This window comes from Panthera tigris, chromosome A1 (assembly GCF_018350195.1).
Source record: "Panthera tigris isolate Pti1 chromosome A1, P.tigris_Pti1_mat1.1, whole genome shotgun sequence".
Taxonomy (NCBI): Eukaryota; Metazoa; Chordata; class Mammalia; order Carnivora; family Felidae; genus Panthera; species Panthera tigris.
Genome location: NC_056660.1, coordinates 50,915,914 through 50,932,626, shown reverse-complemented (window position 1 = coordinate 50,932,626; position 16,713 = coordinate 50,915,914). Strand labels below are relative to the sequence as shown.

The window sequence follows — 16,713 nt, the reverse complement described above, 5'->3', positions numbered from 1 at the left end:
TCTGAGAACAGTGCAGCCGCTGGGTTCAATCCTCATTATAAACTCCAAGAAGGTAAAGACTGCGCAAGCCACCACCTAAACCTGAACTGGAAATGCTTTTCTGTGCAGGCAACATACATTCATTCATTCATTCATTCATTCAGCCAATACCTGGTTCCCTTCTGCTTAGGGCTAGAGCCTGTGCTAGGAGCTGGGAATGTAACGTGGGAACAGACACATATATCATTCCCGTCCTCAGGAAAAGTCTAGTATGTTTTGTTTTGCGTGTTACAATTTGTGAAAAGCCGTGTGCCAAGGTGGACATCCTAGATGTTTGAAATCCTTCCACAATCTCATGCAATATTATTTTTGACCACTATTCAGAGGGTGAAACTTGCCCAAAGGCATACAAATAGCAAAGTCAGGATCTAAATTCTGGTTTGTCAGAGCCTTTTGGCTACCTGGCTGGCTGCTCAACAGTAAAGAGCCCTTGCAGTTCATACTTGTTCAGGCCTTTAACTCTACTAGCCTTTCATTGCCTCTATACCTTGTCTACAGGTTTGGAGCACTTCCTGTTCAATGCTGAGGTTTATAACTGCTGAAGCATTAGGACAGGAATTTAGTGTAACAAATAATTATTGGTGACCTACTATGTGCCAGTTTCTAGGCTAGGGGCTGAGGAAGACACGAAGATAAACAAGAAGCTCTTGTTTATGAGCTCATAGTTGAGGAAACAAGTACAAAACCTGTTTAACAGGGCTACTCACAGCGCTAAAACACCAACTTCCCATGCCAGTCCTTTGTCCCTATATTTTCATTATCCCGCTTGTAGCTATCTTTTTTTTTTTAACCAAAACGATCTCCATCTGTTAAAGCCCTAGGTAAAATGCACTGCTTCAGCACTCTCTCCCCCCAAAAGCTAGAATTAATTTATTTCCCCACTCATTGTTTGTACTTTTGAAAACACTAAAAAGGCTTTTTTTTTTTTTTTTTAGGAGGAGGAGGACATTTATGGAAAAAGCATAGATTTAAGAACTAGTAAGTAGATAAAGAAAATGGTAATGATAGGACTTAAAATGACAGGAGTATAAATTAGGCAAACTCTTCAAACTGAGTCTCAAAAGGCTAAAACTTAGTAGCAGTCAGGGTTCAGTGGCACATACATTTCTAGTGCACTTACTTAGAAGGGACTAGTAGAACAGCTTGACACAAGGGACTCAGCAAATGTCACATTTTAATAGACAACAATGATAAGATCTTTGGCAGATATGACATTTTCAGATGTTCCAAATAGCCAGAGTGATAGCTTCAGGTCATATTTGAGAATTATCTCTAGAAATGTTAAGTCTGGACAGAAAAAGATGAGCCATCAAGTGACCACCGCCAAGAGATAAGTGTGCACTCTAAAGGATGAATGTGGAGTCAACATAATATGTAAGAAAAGTACTATCACATTAAAGTTTAGCTATGATGAAATGTTGAGAACAAGAATTTAGGAATGATTCTGGCTTGTGAATACTCACATATCTGTCAATTCTACTTTCATAGAAAGAAAGAATGCACTAGCTTACTACCTGTTGTTTTTTTTTTTTTAAGTAAAAGCTATTTTAATCCTAATAATAAAAACTACAAACGAAAATCGCCAGAGATACTTCTAATTTAGCTGGCCTCCTTTGCCTTGGATTCTGAATTACCCAGCACTGTTCCCAGTAAATCTTCATGTTGGCAGCACAACCTTTGAGAAAAAAGTAGCAGGAGTGCGTGACACTCATTCCCTGGTGGTGGGACATTTCCTCTTTCTGGTCCAAGTTCTCCCACCTGGAGGGAACCCCTTTACCTGATGCCAATAGCATGTAGCTGACAGCCTTCCCAGCGCTTTCCTTACTCTTCCTCAAGCTGCTAGTAAAACCCGGAGAAGTGGCTTTCTTTCAGATTCCTCACCACTCAACCTCCCCACACCCAAAGCCCTGAGGCGGAGGGAGTGGTGGCGAGAGGGGGGGTGGGGAGGGAAAGGGCCTGGGGTTACTGAGCATGTGCGAGGAGTGGCGCATGCCCAGTGCGGCCGGCAGCTTCCCATTGCGGGTAGCCCCGGCGGTGGCAGCGGTGGCGGCGGCGGCAGCGGCGGCACCGCCTCCTCCTCACACTCCCGAGGTGGCGGGGTTAGATGAGCGGTCCCAGTAGCGGCGAGGGCGGCGCAGGGGGGAGGAGGAGGAGACGGAGGAGGAGAAGGAGGACGCTGTCTTTGTAGTCTCGTGCTGCGGGAGCCAGAGGCCGCCTCCGGAGCCGTCGTCGTTGGAAAAGGGCTGTGTGTGCGCGCGCGTGTCTGCTTGCCCGGCCCGCGGGGACGAGGCGGCGGCGGCGGCTGCGAGGATGATGATGTGCTCAGCGACTGCCTCCCCCGCCGCCGCCTCCTCGGGGCCCGGCGGGGACGGATTCTTCCCAGCCGCCACCATCTCTTCCTCCCCGGCGCCGGGGGCGCTGTTCATGCCGGTTCCTGAGGGCTCCTTGGCTGCCGCTGGGCTGGGGCTGGGGCTGCCGGCCGCGGACTCCCGGGGTCACTACCAGCTGCTGCTGTCAGGCCGGGCCCTGGCCGACCGCTACCGGAGGATTTACACAGCTGCGCTCAGTGACAGGGACCAAGGGGGCAGCAGCGCTGGACACCCAGCCTCCAGGTGCGTCTTCAGTGTCCTTGCGGCACATACCGCGCGCGTGTGTGTGTGTGTGTGTGTGTGCGCGCGCGCGTGCATGTATGTAAGTGTGTCTACGTACCTGGTTACTAAGCTTTCTACAAGCGCTAGATGCTGGGTGGTAGAAGCACTAACTGAGATAGGAGGGTGCGGTGGCAACAGTTTCTGCTCTGTGTGTATGTGTGACTGTCTTTGTGGGGGGTTAGTGAGAATGGGAGGTAGCATGGGATGCTAGAAAAGGTGATGGTACCAGTCGGTTATGACACGTGTGTGTGTATTGTTGAGGAAGGAGGAGAGATTGGTTGAGGGGAAGAGGGCAGTGCACGGAGAGAATTTGCAAAAGTGGTGAGGGAAGTGGCGTTTCCAGTATCTCTGCCGCAATGGTATTTGCACGTATTCTTACCCCAACCCCCCAATGGTATTCCATCCTCCACTTTCCACCTCCCATAAAAAATCTGCCTTTCACTGACGGGAGCAGTGGTGTAGGTTAAGGATAGTGTCATATATATAGGATGAGTTTTAGATAATCATGCTTTAGGATAAGGCATGGAGTTTAAATTTAAAAGATTTATGCAAAAGGGATGCAGATGGGAGATTTATGTGGATGTGAAAGGTGTCTGATACAGATTTTTAGAGCTGTACTTTGGTAACTGGACCTTTTGGTATTCTAGAGATGTGATTGCAGCTGCACTTGTGTTCTGATGTCCCATCGGCCATTTCCCTTCATCTTATGTTCTATTTCCTCTGTCACTTATAGGCTTTAGAGTAGAGTGGGTTAGGGGGTTTTGTGGGGAAAGGGGAAAGCTGTAGAACTTCAAAATATGACTGGTTATACAATATTTACCTCCCACCAACTAAAAAATTTGAGTAGCTACTATACATCTCATCCTAGGCTCGCTGCATCTTCAGCTTCCTCCATGTAGAAGATATTAAATCACTTTCATTTTCCTTTTCTTAAGATGTGTGTGTGTGTGTGTGTGTGTGTGTGTGTGTGTGTTTGCTGAGGGCTTTCCTATTGTTTTCTTTTCCTTGTCCTTACATGCCACATACCCCGAAGGATGATGACTGACTTGTTTCACCAGCTTGGCTTTGACAGTGGTAATTGGGAGTTGGCTTCATCATTTTTTTTTCCTCACAGCTTCTTGCAACACATGGGGAAAGCATAGTAGTATTTTGTCAAATGAGTTACAGAGAGTTTATGGTATTTATTGAACGTTCAGTGTGTTAGACAATAAGAAGATGCCCTTTTCTTTCATTATGAAAGGGCCTAGGCTGTAAGTCAGGTGTTTGTAATTTACCTTAGTGTACTGGGGTTCTTATCCTTTGCAGAGTTGTAAAGATGGAGCTTTGTTCACACTTCTGGGTAAACCAGTCTTCTCATGTCTATAATTGTTGACAGGATTGGGCAGTTTTATTAGATGGATGTAAATATATGTAACTACCTTCTGCTATCCAAACTGAAGGCCACGGTGGCACAAGTCTACTTCTTGCTCATGTTTTTGAAAATAGCACAGAACCTCACTAGACAGTTTTCTGTGGTGGGTATAATTTTGAGCTGTGAGTCTCTGAATTGTGGTACATCTTTACAGATCCCTCTCAAAGAATTTAAATTTATTTTGTATGTTCTTCCAGTCTTAGGATTTACTACTGATATATTCCTATTTTAACTTTCTCCTAATATACTCATGTAACAATACAGTTTTGTGCATCTGGAACTAGATTAACAGTTTTAGACAAAATTAATGTATTTTAATCACACATATAAAATTTATGAGTGATTTTTAGTCTTTGATCCATTTTTGTACAAGCGGCCAATTACAATTTATGAAAAATTCAAGTATTTCGAGAAGTAGTCATGGAAACCAGCCTTAAGTTGTGTAATATTGCCTTCTAGTGCTTGTTTAGAACATTATTGCTTATTTTAGTTCACATTATTTTATCTAAGTCAGCCTGCAACTATCCTTTATTGAATATTTGCTTAAGAATTCAATCACATTTCTTATTAAATATGATGGGGCTAGTGGAGCTAGGATTTAGGCTGTGAATGAATAGGATAATTATTTGAATAGGGGTACTAGTTGAGTTCGAGTAGAAGAAGAGATCTAGCAGACAGAGAAGGGAGCAAGAATAGAGGATGAAGCTCTAGTGAGCTTCAAATTTAAAGGTGTGAGAAAAAGGAGACAGTAAAGGAAGTTGAAAAAAAAAAGATAATAAAAAGTAAGACAGCTGTGAGACAGTGGCAGCTCTGGTCCTAAGAAAGTGGATTGAAAGTCCTTAGCTAAGTGTTAACTCCTTAAAAAAGTGAGAACACTTTCCAGGTCACTGATGACTGTTGAGGAAGTGGTCATAGATGTGGTGAGGAGTCTTTAGGAGATGTTGGGGTAATGGAGTTGCAGGGTTGAGGGAAGGATATTCAAATATGGAAGAGTGGCTGGGAAATGTTCAGTATGTGGAGAAAGAGAAATTAAAGAAGTGAGAGAGGAGATAATTGATGTAAGAGAAGTCAGAGAGATCTCAGGGACAAGTTTAAGATGTCAGGTAAAGAGGTTAGCCATTGAATAAAGACTAGAGTTGATTGAGCGTAAGACTTACATCATATTCATCTTAGTAATCCCAATGTATAGCACAATTTTTGGCATCCATTCTGTAAATACCAAATGTCTTCTGTGTGCCAGGCTCTGTTTTATGTGCTGAAGACGTAGCAGTGAGCAAAACAGAAAAGGTCTCTACTCTCTTAGAACTTCCACACTAGAGGGGAGAAATAAACAACTGATAGTTTCAGGTAGTGATACGTAACTATGAAAGAAAGAAAACTGATTTCATTTGATAGATGATTTATAGTGGGGGAGCTATTTTAGGTAGGGTGGTCAGGGTAGGTTTCTTTGGCAGTAGACCTTTAAGTTGAATCATAATAATGGGAAGTCAGATCTAGAGTAAGAGTGTTTTAGGAAATTATAAAGGCTCTGAGGTGGAAAGAAGCTTGTGTTCAAGGAAAAAACAAGGCAAACGAGATAACAGTCATTGTTGAATGAATTACTGTGAATTATGTTTTAGATGTCCTGTAGAGTAGTTGAGGGATCCAAGCCTAATGGAGTCAGTGACTTTGATGGCATTCTAGTGAAGTTGTTAAGAGCTTGGACTCTGAAGCTAGTTTAGTTTTACGAGTTTATTATTATTTTTTTAATGTTTATTTATTTTGGGAGGGAGGGAGGGGCAGAGAGAGAGGAAGAGAGGTACCTCACTATCTATGCAGAGCCTGACAGGGGGCTCTATCTCATGAACTGTGAGATCATTACCTGAGCCGAAATCAAGAGGTGGTTGTTTAACCCTCTGAGCCACCCAGGCACCCCAGAAGCTAGACTGGTTTTAAAACCTGGCTCTACCACTTTTTAGCTGTGTGACCTTAGGTACATTATATAACTTATATGCTTCATATTTTTTTAAGAAAAATTTTATTGTGAAATAATTGGCATGTAACATGTTAGTTTCAGGTGTACCACATAATAATTCCATTTTTGTATATATTGTAAAATGATCACCACAACAGGCATAAACATCTATCACCACATACTTAAAACTTTTTTTTTCTTGTGATGAGAACTCTTAAGATTTCCTCTCCTAGCAACTTTCAAGTATACAATACAGTATTATTAACGATAGTCACCACACTGTACATTGCATCGTCATGACTTACTTATTTTATAACCTTACCTTGTGAACACCTATACCTGTTTTTACCCACCACACATCTCCGTCCCAGCTACCAGGTTGTTCTCTGTTAATTTATGAGTTTAGGTTTTTTGTTTGGTTTTACATTTCACGTATAGATAAGATCTTATGGTATTTGTCTTTCCTGACTTATTTCATCTAGCACAATGCCCTCAAGATTTATCCATGCTGTTGTAAATGGCAAGATTTCTTTTTTTATGGCTGAATAATGTTCAGTCGTGTATATATACCACATTTTCTTTTTTTTCAATGTTTATTTTTGAGAGAGAGAGACACACACACGGGGGAGGGGCAGAGAGAGAGAAAGGAAGACAGAGAATCCAAAGCAGGCTCCAGGTTCTGAGCTGTCAGCACAGACCCCCATGTGGGGCTCGAACTCACAAACGGTGAGATCATGACCTGAGCTGAAGTTGGAAGCTTAACAGACTGAACCACTCAGGCACCCTTATATACCACATTTTCTTAATCTGTTCATCCATTGATAGATACTTAGTTTGCTTCCATGTCTTGGCTATTGTAAGTAATGCTGCAGTGAACATGGGGTGCAGATATCTTTTGAGTTAGTGTTTTCATTTACTTTGGAAAAATACTCTAATGAGGAATTGCTAGATCATATGGTAGTTCTATTTTCTAATTAAAAAAAAAAACATTTTTTTTAATGTTTATTTTTGAGACCCAGAGACAGACAGAGCATGAGCAGGGCAGGGACAGAGAGGGAGACACAGAATCGAAAGCAGGCTCCAAACTGTCAGCAACAGAGCCCAATGTGGGGCTTGAACCCACGAACCATGAAATCATGACCTGAACCAAAGTCAGGTGCTCAACTGATTGAGCCACCCAGGCTACCCTGTTTTCTAATTTTTGAGGAACCTCCATACTGTTTTTTCTTCCTTTTTTTAAAATTAATTAATTATTTAATTTTATTTAAGAGGGAGTGAAAGAATCCTAAGCAGGCTCTGCGCTCAGTGTGGAGCCTAAAGTGGGTCTTGATCTCACTAATGTGAGATCATGACCTGACCCGAAATCAAGAGTCAAATGCTTAAGCTACTGAGCCACCCAGGTGCCCAAGGAACCTCCATATTGTTTTCCGCAGTGGCTGCCCAGTTTACATTTCCATGAATAGTGCATGGGTTTTTCTTTTCTCTACATTTTTGCCAACACTTGTTATTTCTTGTTTTTGATCATAGCCATTCTATGTGTGAGGTAATAATCTCATCGTGGTTTTGATTTGCATTTCCCTAATGACTAGTGATACTGAGCATATTTTCATGTGCCTGTTGGCCAACTGTATGTCTTCTTTGGAAAAATATCTTTTCAGATCCTCTGTCCATTTTTAATTGGTTTATCATTGCTATTTGTTTTTCCTGTTGGAATATATGAGTTCCTTATATATTTTAGATATTAGCCTCTTATCAGGTATATGGTTTGCATATATTTTCTCAAATTTTGTAGTTTGGCTTTTCATTTTATTGATAGTTTCCTTTGCTGTGCAGAAACTTTTTATTTTGATATAGTCCCGCTTGTTTACTTTTGTCTTTGTTTATGCCTTACTTTTCTTGTATGTAGAATGGGGATAATAATAATGAGGATTGTTTTGTAGATTAAACCAATCCATATATGTAAAGTGCTTGACACATTAAGTGCTGTTAAATATTGTTGATTTCTGCTGAGAGTGAGGGGACATATGGCATTTGAGGACTTAAAGATGGGGCAAAAATCAGGTTTTATTCTAATTTTTGGTCTCAGTGACTGTGATGAATGTGAGAATAATGATTTCATTTATTCATTGACTCAATAAATATATTTTTTATACAAATGAATGAATCAAAATTGGAACATTGGCTTGAGGAAAAGGTTGGACTGGAAATGAGTAAAGGAATATTTGATCGTTTCTGTATGTGAATGGCAGTATAGCATTGCATTTGGGAAGAACTATAGCTCTGTGGCTAAATTTACCTTAGAGGCAGACTGCCTTGGTTCAAATCCCAGTTCTACCTTTTTCTAAGTTGGGCAAGTTAATTGCATTTCTTTGTCTGTTTCTTTAGCTGTAACCTTATAGGACTATTAAAAGCACATTGTGTTAGTACAGGGTAATGTTCATTAAATGTCAGCAGCTGCCGCTATTGTTACTATTAAAATTATATATTTAAAACTCTAATCAGCATGATATTGTAAGTTTTTCCACTCAACAAAGAAATGGGAAAGCTGTTGGTTGAATTGGTTCAAGGTTAAAGTGTGACTGGAGGTCAAAAAAAAAAGAAAGCGAAAGTTTGGTGACATTGATTGATCCTTCGGTAAAAATGAAAGTGATGTCAAGGAGGGGAGTGATAGACCAGGAGATACAGAAGAGTCAGGATATGTCGGTTGAAGTGGTAGAATAACAAAGTAGAAACAATAGAGATTATGGTTAAAATGGGGAATTGCTTTTCTTTAAGCTAAACCCACTTAGTTCCTTTAGCCTTTTTATATCAGATGCATGGGATTTTGGTTTTAAGAGGTTAAGTAGTCAGTCCAACAAAGTTGAGGGATTACTACTTGGTGCTAACCATTGGCCCAATAAAGCTGTATAAGACATAGTTTCTACACTTGAGTTTATTATCTGGGTAATGGTGAAAAATACAAAGACAGGTACTTACAAAAGTGTTAAAGAAAATGGCATTCTGGGCTGGCGTGAAAGCATGAGCAAAAGGTGAGAAAGTACAGTTTATGTGCAGGTAATATTAAGAGTTCTGTTAGAGCTATCATGTAGGTGTTCATGAGGGAGAGCCGTGGGAATTCATTTTGGAAATGGAGACTGTGGTTAGAGGGTGAGACAGCTTGAACAGCAAGGTACAAATTACATTTTATTCAGTAGACACTGATGGTTTTGAACGATAAAGAGATGTTATTGTAGGAGTATTTTAGTGATGTGGGATTGGATTAGAGTTTGTATATCTGTATTTATGATTAGGTAATAATTTGTTTCATATAGCTCTTACATCTCTGGAATCCTGTTTTTAAGGCAAAAACTGCTCTGTTGGCATATTGGTAGGTAGAAATATGAAATATGAAATAAATTAGCCCTAACTTAAGATAAGAGAAAATCTTGTGTTTAGGCTTAAAAATAAAATGAAAATGTTAACTTAAAAATACTTTTGCATTTTGAGATACTTGTTTAAAAAAATCAAGAGTAGTCAAAATACTCTTTTTAATTAAAAAACATTAAATATTCAGCTTTTTGGAGAGGAGTCAGGTTAATCAGGGTTTAATTTGTGTATAATAAATTTTACCCTTTTCAAGTGTTCATTTGAGGGGGTCCCTCGGTAGCTCATTCGGTTAAGCCTCTGACTTTGGCTCAGGTCATGGTCTCACGGTTTGTGAGTTCAAGCCCTGCTTTGGGCTGTGTGCTGATAGCTCAGAGCCTGGAGCCTGTTTCGGATTCTAGGTCTCCCTCTCTCTCTGCCCCTCCCTTGCTTGTGTTCTGTCTCTCTGTCTCTCAAAAAAAAACATAAAAAAAAAAAAATAAAGTGTTTATTTGAAGAGTCTTAGGACCATCACCACAGTCAAGTACAGAACATTTCCATCATTCTAAAAAGTTTCTTCAGGAAATTCCCTCCTACCACTAGCCCCTGGCTACCATGGATCAGTTTTGTGTCACTAATATTTTATCTTTTCTAGAATGTCTTATAAATCTAGCTCCTTAAGGGCAGGACCTCAGATACTGTTAGTCTCCATGTCTTCTATCCCTGTATTTCCTATAAATGGCAGTTAGGATTTAAGCTTCATTAAGTTTTGGTTACACATTTTTTAGCAAGAATATTTGGCTTATAGGACTGAGTATTACATATTGCATCCTATCCAGATGTTTTCAGGTTGTTTCACTGTTTAATAATGCTCAGTCTAATTACTTTGGCAAGATGGTACCCAGTAGATCTCTCCTCTGTAAATGTATCCTTTTTTCATGTGCAATAAGCAGGTAATCATAGGTCATAACTTCGGTACACTCACTGTGAATATCTTTCACTAATGGTTTTAGCATTCTTTGATAATCCTTCTCTGAGTCAATTATCTCATTAGGGGTTTCAAAATGATGATTTTTATACTTCTGTTAATTCTTTCTGTATTTTTGAGCTGGTGCTCTTCTGCGAAAAAGAGTTTCTCTCATCAACTGATGATGAACTGTGGTTCCTCCTGAGAAGGCAGGGTAAATGCTAATTCTCTCCTCTCATTAGCTAAAATAGTGTAATAGTCCAGTAGTGGTGTGGTGGGTGCTTGGTTCACCACCCAGATCCCTTTGTTCATGTACAAGTGCTCCTAGCTGTTGGGAATACTGGCAGCTAAAACTGCCGGCTAAGTCCTTTTCCAAGCTTTCCCTGAGCCAAGAGAACTGCTTCCCTCAAAGTCATGCCTCTTCTGCAGGGTCAGCCTCTACCCAGTACATGTACTCTTTAGGGATATAAATCTCTGGCCCTCTTACCCTAAGGCAGAACAACCTTGAAGATCTATCCCAACACCAGAGGTCCACATGGGATTGGCTGAGGTCTTCCTGTGACTGCATTACAATTCAGCTCATTCCTCTGTTCCATCTTACTTCCTTCACTCTCCTACAGTTGTTGGTTCAGAGGATATTCCCCAGTAAACTCCTGGTGTGCACATCTCGATTTCAGAGTCTGTTTCCTGGGGGAGCCTTAACTAAGACAGTTGTGGTGCCAGGAGTGATCTGAGGAAGTAGACTTTAAAATGTGGTTTTAGAGCTAGACCCACTGTGGGTTGTAGATGGAGTGCCAATACTAATAACCGTTGGCATACAGTGTGGCTGTGCAATTGTTAAACTTTCAGTAGTGGTGAATTGGAATGGAATTCCTGTAGAAGGAATGCACTGGTGGGTACAAATATTTTAAGCTTTTTAGAAGTTCAGGGAAGTTATTACTTAGGACAGTATAATCAGATGGTTGTTGATGATTTGATGTTGATAGATTGGAGAAAAGCAAAGGCAGAAGGTAATTGGGGGCAAAATGAGAAAGTTAAGTTATTTCTTTAGCATCATGTAAAGAATCTCATCTTATACAACAGAAAGAAAAAAAAAGCTAAAGATCAGGCCCAAGACTTAATTCAAGGGTAGCAGAACTCCAGGGTGGGTTGAATTCTCAACAAGTCTTCTATGCCAGTGTCTGCTTTAGTTGGAAATGAATAGGACCCTAACTCTTCAGATGGGACATCTGAGTTGATACACTTGAAAGCCTTGAAACCCCAAATTCTGTCAAGCTCTTTGGGCCTGCAAAAGTGGGCTTCTTCTAGCCTAGAGGGTAGTTTCCTGGACTATGCTGCCCTTACTGTCCTCATCTTTTCTCTCCTCTACTGGCTATCACCAAATCAATAACTAGAGTTAGGTCATAGGAGAGCCTAGTGGGAGGTGCTGGGCCCACTAAGGTAAGAAAGGAAGTGCACATGCATGGGTATACACATGTGTGTGCTAAGTGATTCCCAAACTGCACTGAGGCACCCTGAAACACCACAGCAGACACATAGGAATACCATGGGATATTTCAGAATTTCAAAGGAAACATGTTAGCATCTGTCACAAATAACTAGCTTGAGGTTGTTCACAGTTTTTGTTCTTTTTTTTTTTTTTTTAAGTTTATCTATGTTGAGAGAGATGGGGAAAGACAGAGAGAGGGAGAGGCAGAATCCCAAGGAGACTCCACACTATCAGCTCAGTGTTCGGGGCTCGAACTCATGAACTGTGAGATCATGACCTGAGCTGAGATTAAGACTCAGATGATCAACTCACTGAGCCAGCCAGGCACCCCAAAGTTGTTCGCAGTTTTGACATTAGGTCATGCTACATTCTTTTTGGTGATGCCATATCTTTTTGAGGTTGCATTTTTGGTAGTTGCTGTGATACAAATCAACCACTGCACACAAATTAGTGTGAAACAGAAAAGGAGGGTGACGTGTTCAATCTGATTCCAAGTTTGAGAAGTTGTGCAGTGTTTAGCATTGTATATGTCCTGTTCTTTTTTTTTTAATTTTTTCCTAATGTTTATTTTTGAGAGAGAGGGGGGCGGGGGAGAGACAGAGTGCTAGTGGGGGGGGGGGTGGAGAGAGAGAAGGAGACATAGAATCTGAAGCAGGCTCCAGGCTCTGAGCTGTCGGCACAGAGCCCGACGTGGGGCTCGAACTCATGAGCTGTGAGATCATGACCTGAGCCAGAGTAGGAGGCTTAACCTACTGAGCCACCCAGGCACCCCGTACATGTCCTATTCTTAAGCAATTATGGCTATTCAAGAACAAAATAAAAATATTTTTCTTTCAATTTATGTGTTTTTTTCCAAATGGTTAAGTTTATAGGACATAAATTCTTATTACTTATTTAGATCTAACTAGTTAATAAACACTACTGTTAGGTGTTTCTTTCGGCCTATAAGTGTTGTGGAAAAATTACTGATGATGGCTATGCAAAGACCCAATAACAGACTTCTACTTATCAATACTCCTTCAGCAACTGAGTTGCTGAATGTCCTGCCTGAGTAGTGGAATCTAACCATCCTCCACAGAGACCATGATTCATTTTGACTGGACTTGACACTTGTTTTAAGTATGAGTTTGCCTTTACAGCTTGCAGGGGCTCAACCATTGGCTACTGTTTGAGGGCTTACAGAGTGTTTGATCCATCAGCATAAGATCCCACATAACATTTCAGAGTAAACAACCCACTTTTTTAGCAATCAGGGGATCCATCTGTTCCATCATGCACCACATCAAGAAGTTTCTGACCAGATAGAGCAGCAAAACATCTTTTGATGGTACAACTGATGATGATACCCTACAATTTAACATTATACCCTGCAAGGTTCCTAGCTGGAACCATTACACATGGCAATAGGAGTGACTCCACTTAGCATCACTCTCTAGTGATCCACTGGGGAATTTATGCTTCCTCTCTGTAGCTGAGCAGTAGGGGTTTAAAAGGTCCTGGCTTTCAGAAGAGAAACATTTCCAACAGAAGAAACTACAGAGTCCTGTTTCACTTTTAGGCATGGCTACCTCTGGGGCTTGACACTCCATTTCTAGGGAAAGGAGTTGCCCAGGGCTAATGTATCAGATCATTGGGAGAAGGTAGAGCTGCTGTTACATGAGGGAGCTTGGGGGTTTGGCACACAGGTGATCTGCTGGGTGTCTCTTGGTACTTTCTGGTCCAGTTATAATGGTAAATGGACATGAGCAAGGCCTGGTGACTGCCTCACAAGATCAGCCACCTGGACCAGCAGAAATGCTAGCCAAAGATGAAGGGAATCTGAAATTACTAGCAGAAAACAGGTTATAACTATGTTTTGGCCTTGAAACCATCTGAAACACAGTGGTGGGGTCTTTAGTTTGTCCTACTTTACTTCCTCTGAAAAGTTTCTCCAGGAAATAAGAACCAACCAGAATTCTGGAGGAGCTTTTCCCAGAATTTGTATGAAGCAAGTGAATCTTTGTAGTGTAATAGATGGACTGTAGTGAATGCTGTGAATTAATTTTAATGGTTGTTTTGTAGATTCTCTGGAATGTTCTAAAATCAATCATCATTCTTTCTGATTTCCGGAAATCAGAAATGTTCCTCCAACTTTTATTCCAGTGACAAGAATCTCCATAACAATGCTGAATAGAAGTGGTGAAAGTTCCATCTTTCCTTGTTCCTTAATCTGAAGAGGAAATAATTACAAATTAGTCTTTCAGTCTTTCAGTATTACGATGTAAACTGTGGGTGTTTTGATGGTCTTTCCAATTTGAGGAAGTTCTTTAATATTCCTACTTTGCTGATAGTTTTTATCATAAATGTGTTTTGAATTTTGGCAAATACCTGTTCTGCATTTGTTGAAATTATTATATGTTAAGAGAAAGAAGGGAAAAATTAAATTAATTTTTGAATGTTAAGTCAACCTGACATTCTTGGTATAAAACTTTCTCCCAATGTGATGTATTGTTGAATTTGGTAATATTTTGTTAAGAATTTTTGGGTTTAGATTTATGAAGGGTATTGTTCTGTTAATGTCTTTGTCAGGTTTTAGTATTATAGGTATTCTTGTCTCATAAAATGATTTGGGCAGTAATCTGTATTTTTAAAGGAGTATTTTTAAAGTTTCCATGAAATTGGTCTCATTTCTTTTTGAATATATGATAGAATTCATCAGGGATACCATCTGAATTATCTTTTGGGGATGCTTTTAACAAATTTAGTTTCTTTCTTTAATAGATATAGGGATATTCAAATTTTTTATTTCTTATGTCAATTTTGGTAACTTGTGGTTTTAGAAAAATTTGTCCATTTCATCTAAATTGTTGAACATTTTGGCAGAAAGTTACTCATAACATTGTTCTAGTATTTTCTATGTGACATTTGTGGTGATAATCCCTTTTTCATTCTTCATGTTTGAGTTTTCTTTTTTGTTTGATCAGATTAGCCAGAAGTTTCTCAATTTTGTTTATAAGTTCAAAGAAACAACTTTTGGCTTTATTAATTTTCTCTATTATTGATTTACTTTCTACTTTATTGACTTTTCTGTTTCAGTATAACTTCTACTTTGAGTTTACTTTACTCTTTTTTTCTAGTTTTTTAAGGTGGAATCTTAGGTCATTGATTTTAGACTTCTAACATAAGCATTTAAAACTATGAATTTTCATCTAAGTACTGCTTTAGTTGAATCCCACAGTTTTGATATTCTGAATATTCTTTGTCATTTAGTTTAAAATATTTTCTAATTTTTTTGAATTTTATCTTTGATCCATACATTATTTAGAATTGTTTTATTTAATCTTAAGATATTTTGTGTTTTCTTATATATATTATTGTTAATTGCATTCTGCATATTTTGTATGATTTCGATCTTTTAAAATTTATTGAGATAAGCCTTATCTCCTAGGATATGATCTACCATGGTGATTATACCATGTATACTTGAAAAGAATGTATGTTCTGCCATTTTTGCACATAGAGTTCTGTATTAATTAGTTCAAGTTGGTTGGTGGTGTTATTTGGATCTTTTATGTCTATACTCAGTTTTGTCTAGTTCTAGCAGTTTCTGAGTGGCAGGTATTGAAAATATCTACTCTAATGGTAGATTTGTATTTGTCCTTTTAATTTTCTCAGCTTTTGCTTCATGTACTTTGGGGCTCTGCTTTAGGTACATTTATGTGTATAATTATTAAAATTTCTTGATAGAGGCACTTGGGTGGCTCAGTTGGCTTAAGCGTCTGATTTTGGCTCAGGTCATGATCTTCAGGTTTGTGAGTTCAAGCTCCACGTTTGGCTAGCTGCTGTCAGCCCAGAGCCTGCTTCAGATCCTCTTTCCCTCTCTCTCTGCCCTTCTCCAGCTTGTGCTCTCTCAAAAATAAATTAAAAACATAAAAAAAACCCACTTCTTGATAATTATTATTTTATTTCATTATGATACATCTTTCTTTATCCTTAGTAATACTCTTTGTCTTGAACTTATTTAATATGATATTAAAATAGTCTCTCCAGCCTTTTTATGCTTACTGTTTGGATGGTAAGTTTTTTCCCATGTATTGACTTTTGAATTATCTGTATTTTTATATTTAAAATTTCTCTCCTTTAGGCAGCATATGCTGGGTTTTGCTTTTTTTTTTTTTTTTCTTTTTCAACTTGCTCTGTCAATCTTTGGCTGTTATTTGGAGAGTTTAGATCATTAATATTTAACATAATTATTGATATGGTTGGCTATCATTATATTGTCTTATGTTTTCTTCTTTGTTTTTCATTCCTCTTTTTTCTACTTTCTTTTGGATTATTCTTTGGTATCAATTTTAATATATCTATTGGCCTTTTTGAGTTTATCTTTTTGTATTTTAATTACATTATATATACCTAACCTTTCACAGCCTACTTAGAGCTACTGTTGTACTGCTTCACTTAAAATAGAGAAACCTTGCAGCCATACAGATCATTTTCCCCCCTACTTCGTTACCCCCCCCCTTTTATGTTATACTTGCCATATATGTTTATGGCTGCATGCTTTGAAAAACTCACCACTCACCATACAGTATACTATTTTTTGCTGACAATCGGCATAATATTTTAAAGAACTTAAAGGGAAAAAGTAGTATTTTGTGTTTAGCTGTATATTTACTAATCCTGTTCTTCCTTCTTTCCTGAAGGTGCCACATTTCCTTCCAGCCTGAAGTACTTTAGCATTTCTTGTACAGCAGTCTGCTGGGGATAAACTTGTCTTTGTTTTTCTTCATCTGAGAATGTCTTTATTTTGCTTTCATTCCTAAAGGATATTTTAGGTGGATGTAGGATTCTGCGTACACTCTTGTTTTCTTTCAATATTTT

General features: G+C 39.2%; 1 protein-coding gene across 12 annotated transcripts in view; it reads left to right on the top strand.

Annotated features, from left to right (window-relative positions):
- The first annotated feature begins 1,839 nt into the window (after positions 1-1,839).
- MYCBP2 (MYC binding protein 2) overlaps positions 1,840-16,713 on the top strand; it is a 283,680-nt gene continuing 268,806 nt past the window's right edge. For 11 of the 12 annotated variants that reach the window (XM_042978630.1, XM_042978658.1, XM_042978633.1 and 8 more), the window contains exon 1: positions 1,844-2,651. In XM_042978630.1, the coding sequence (XP_042834564.1) occupies positions 2,350-2,651 (302 nt within the window). In that variant the 5' untranslated portion in view covers positions 1,844-2,349. Of the gene's footprint in view, positions 2,652-16,713 lie in introns of all 12 variants that reach the window. The other variant, XM_042978668.1, reaches the window with a different exon arrangement.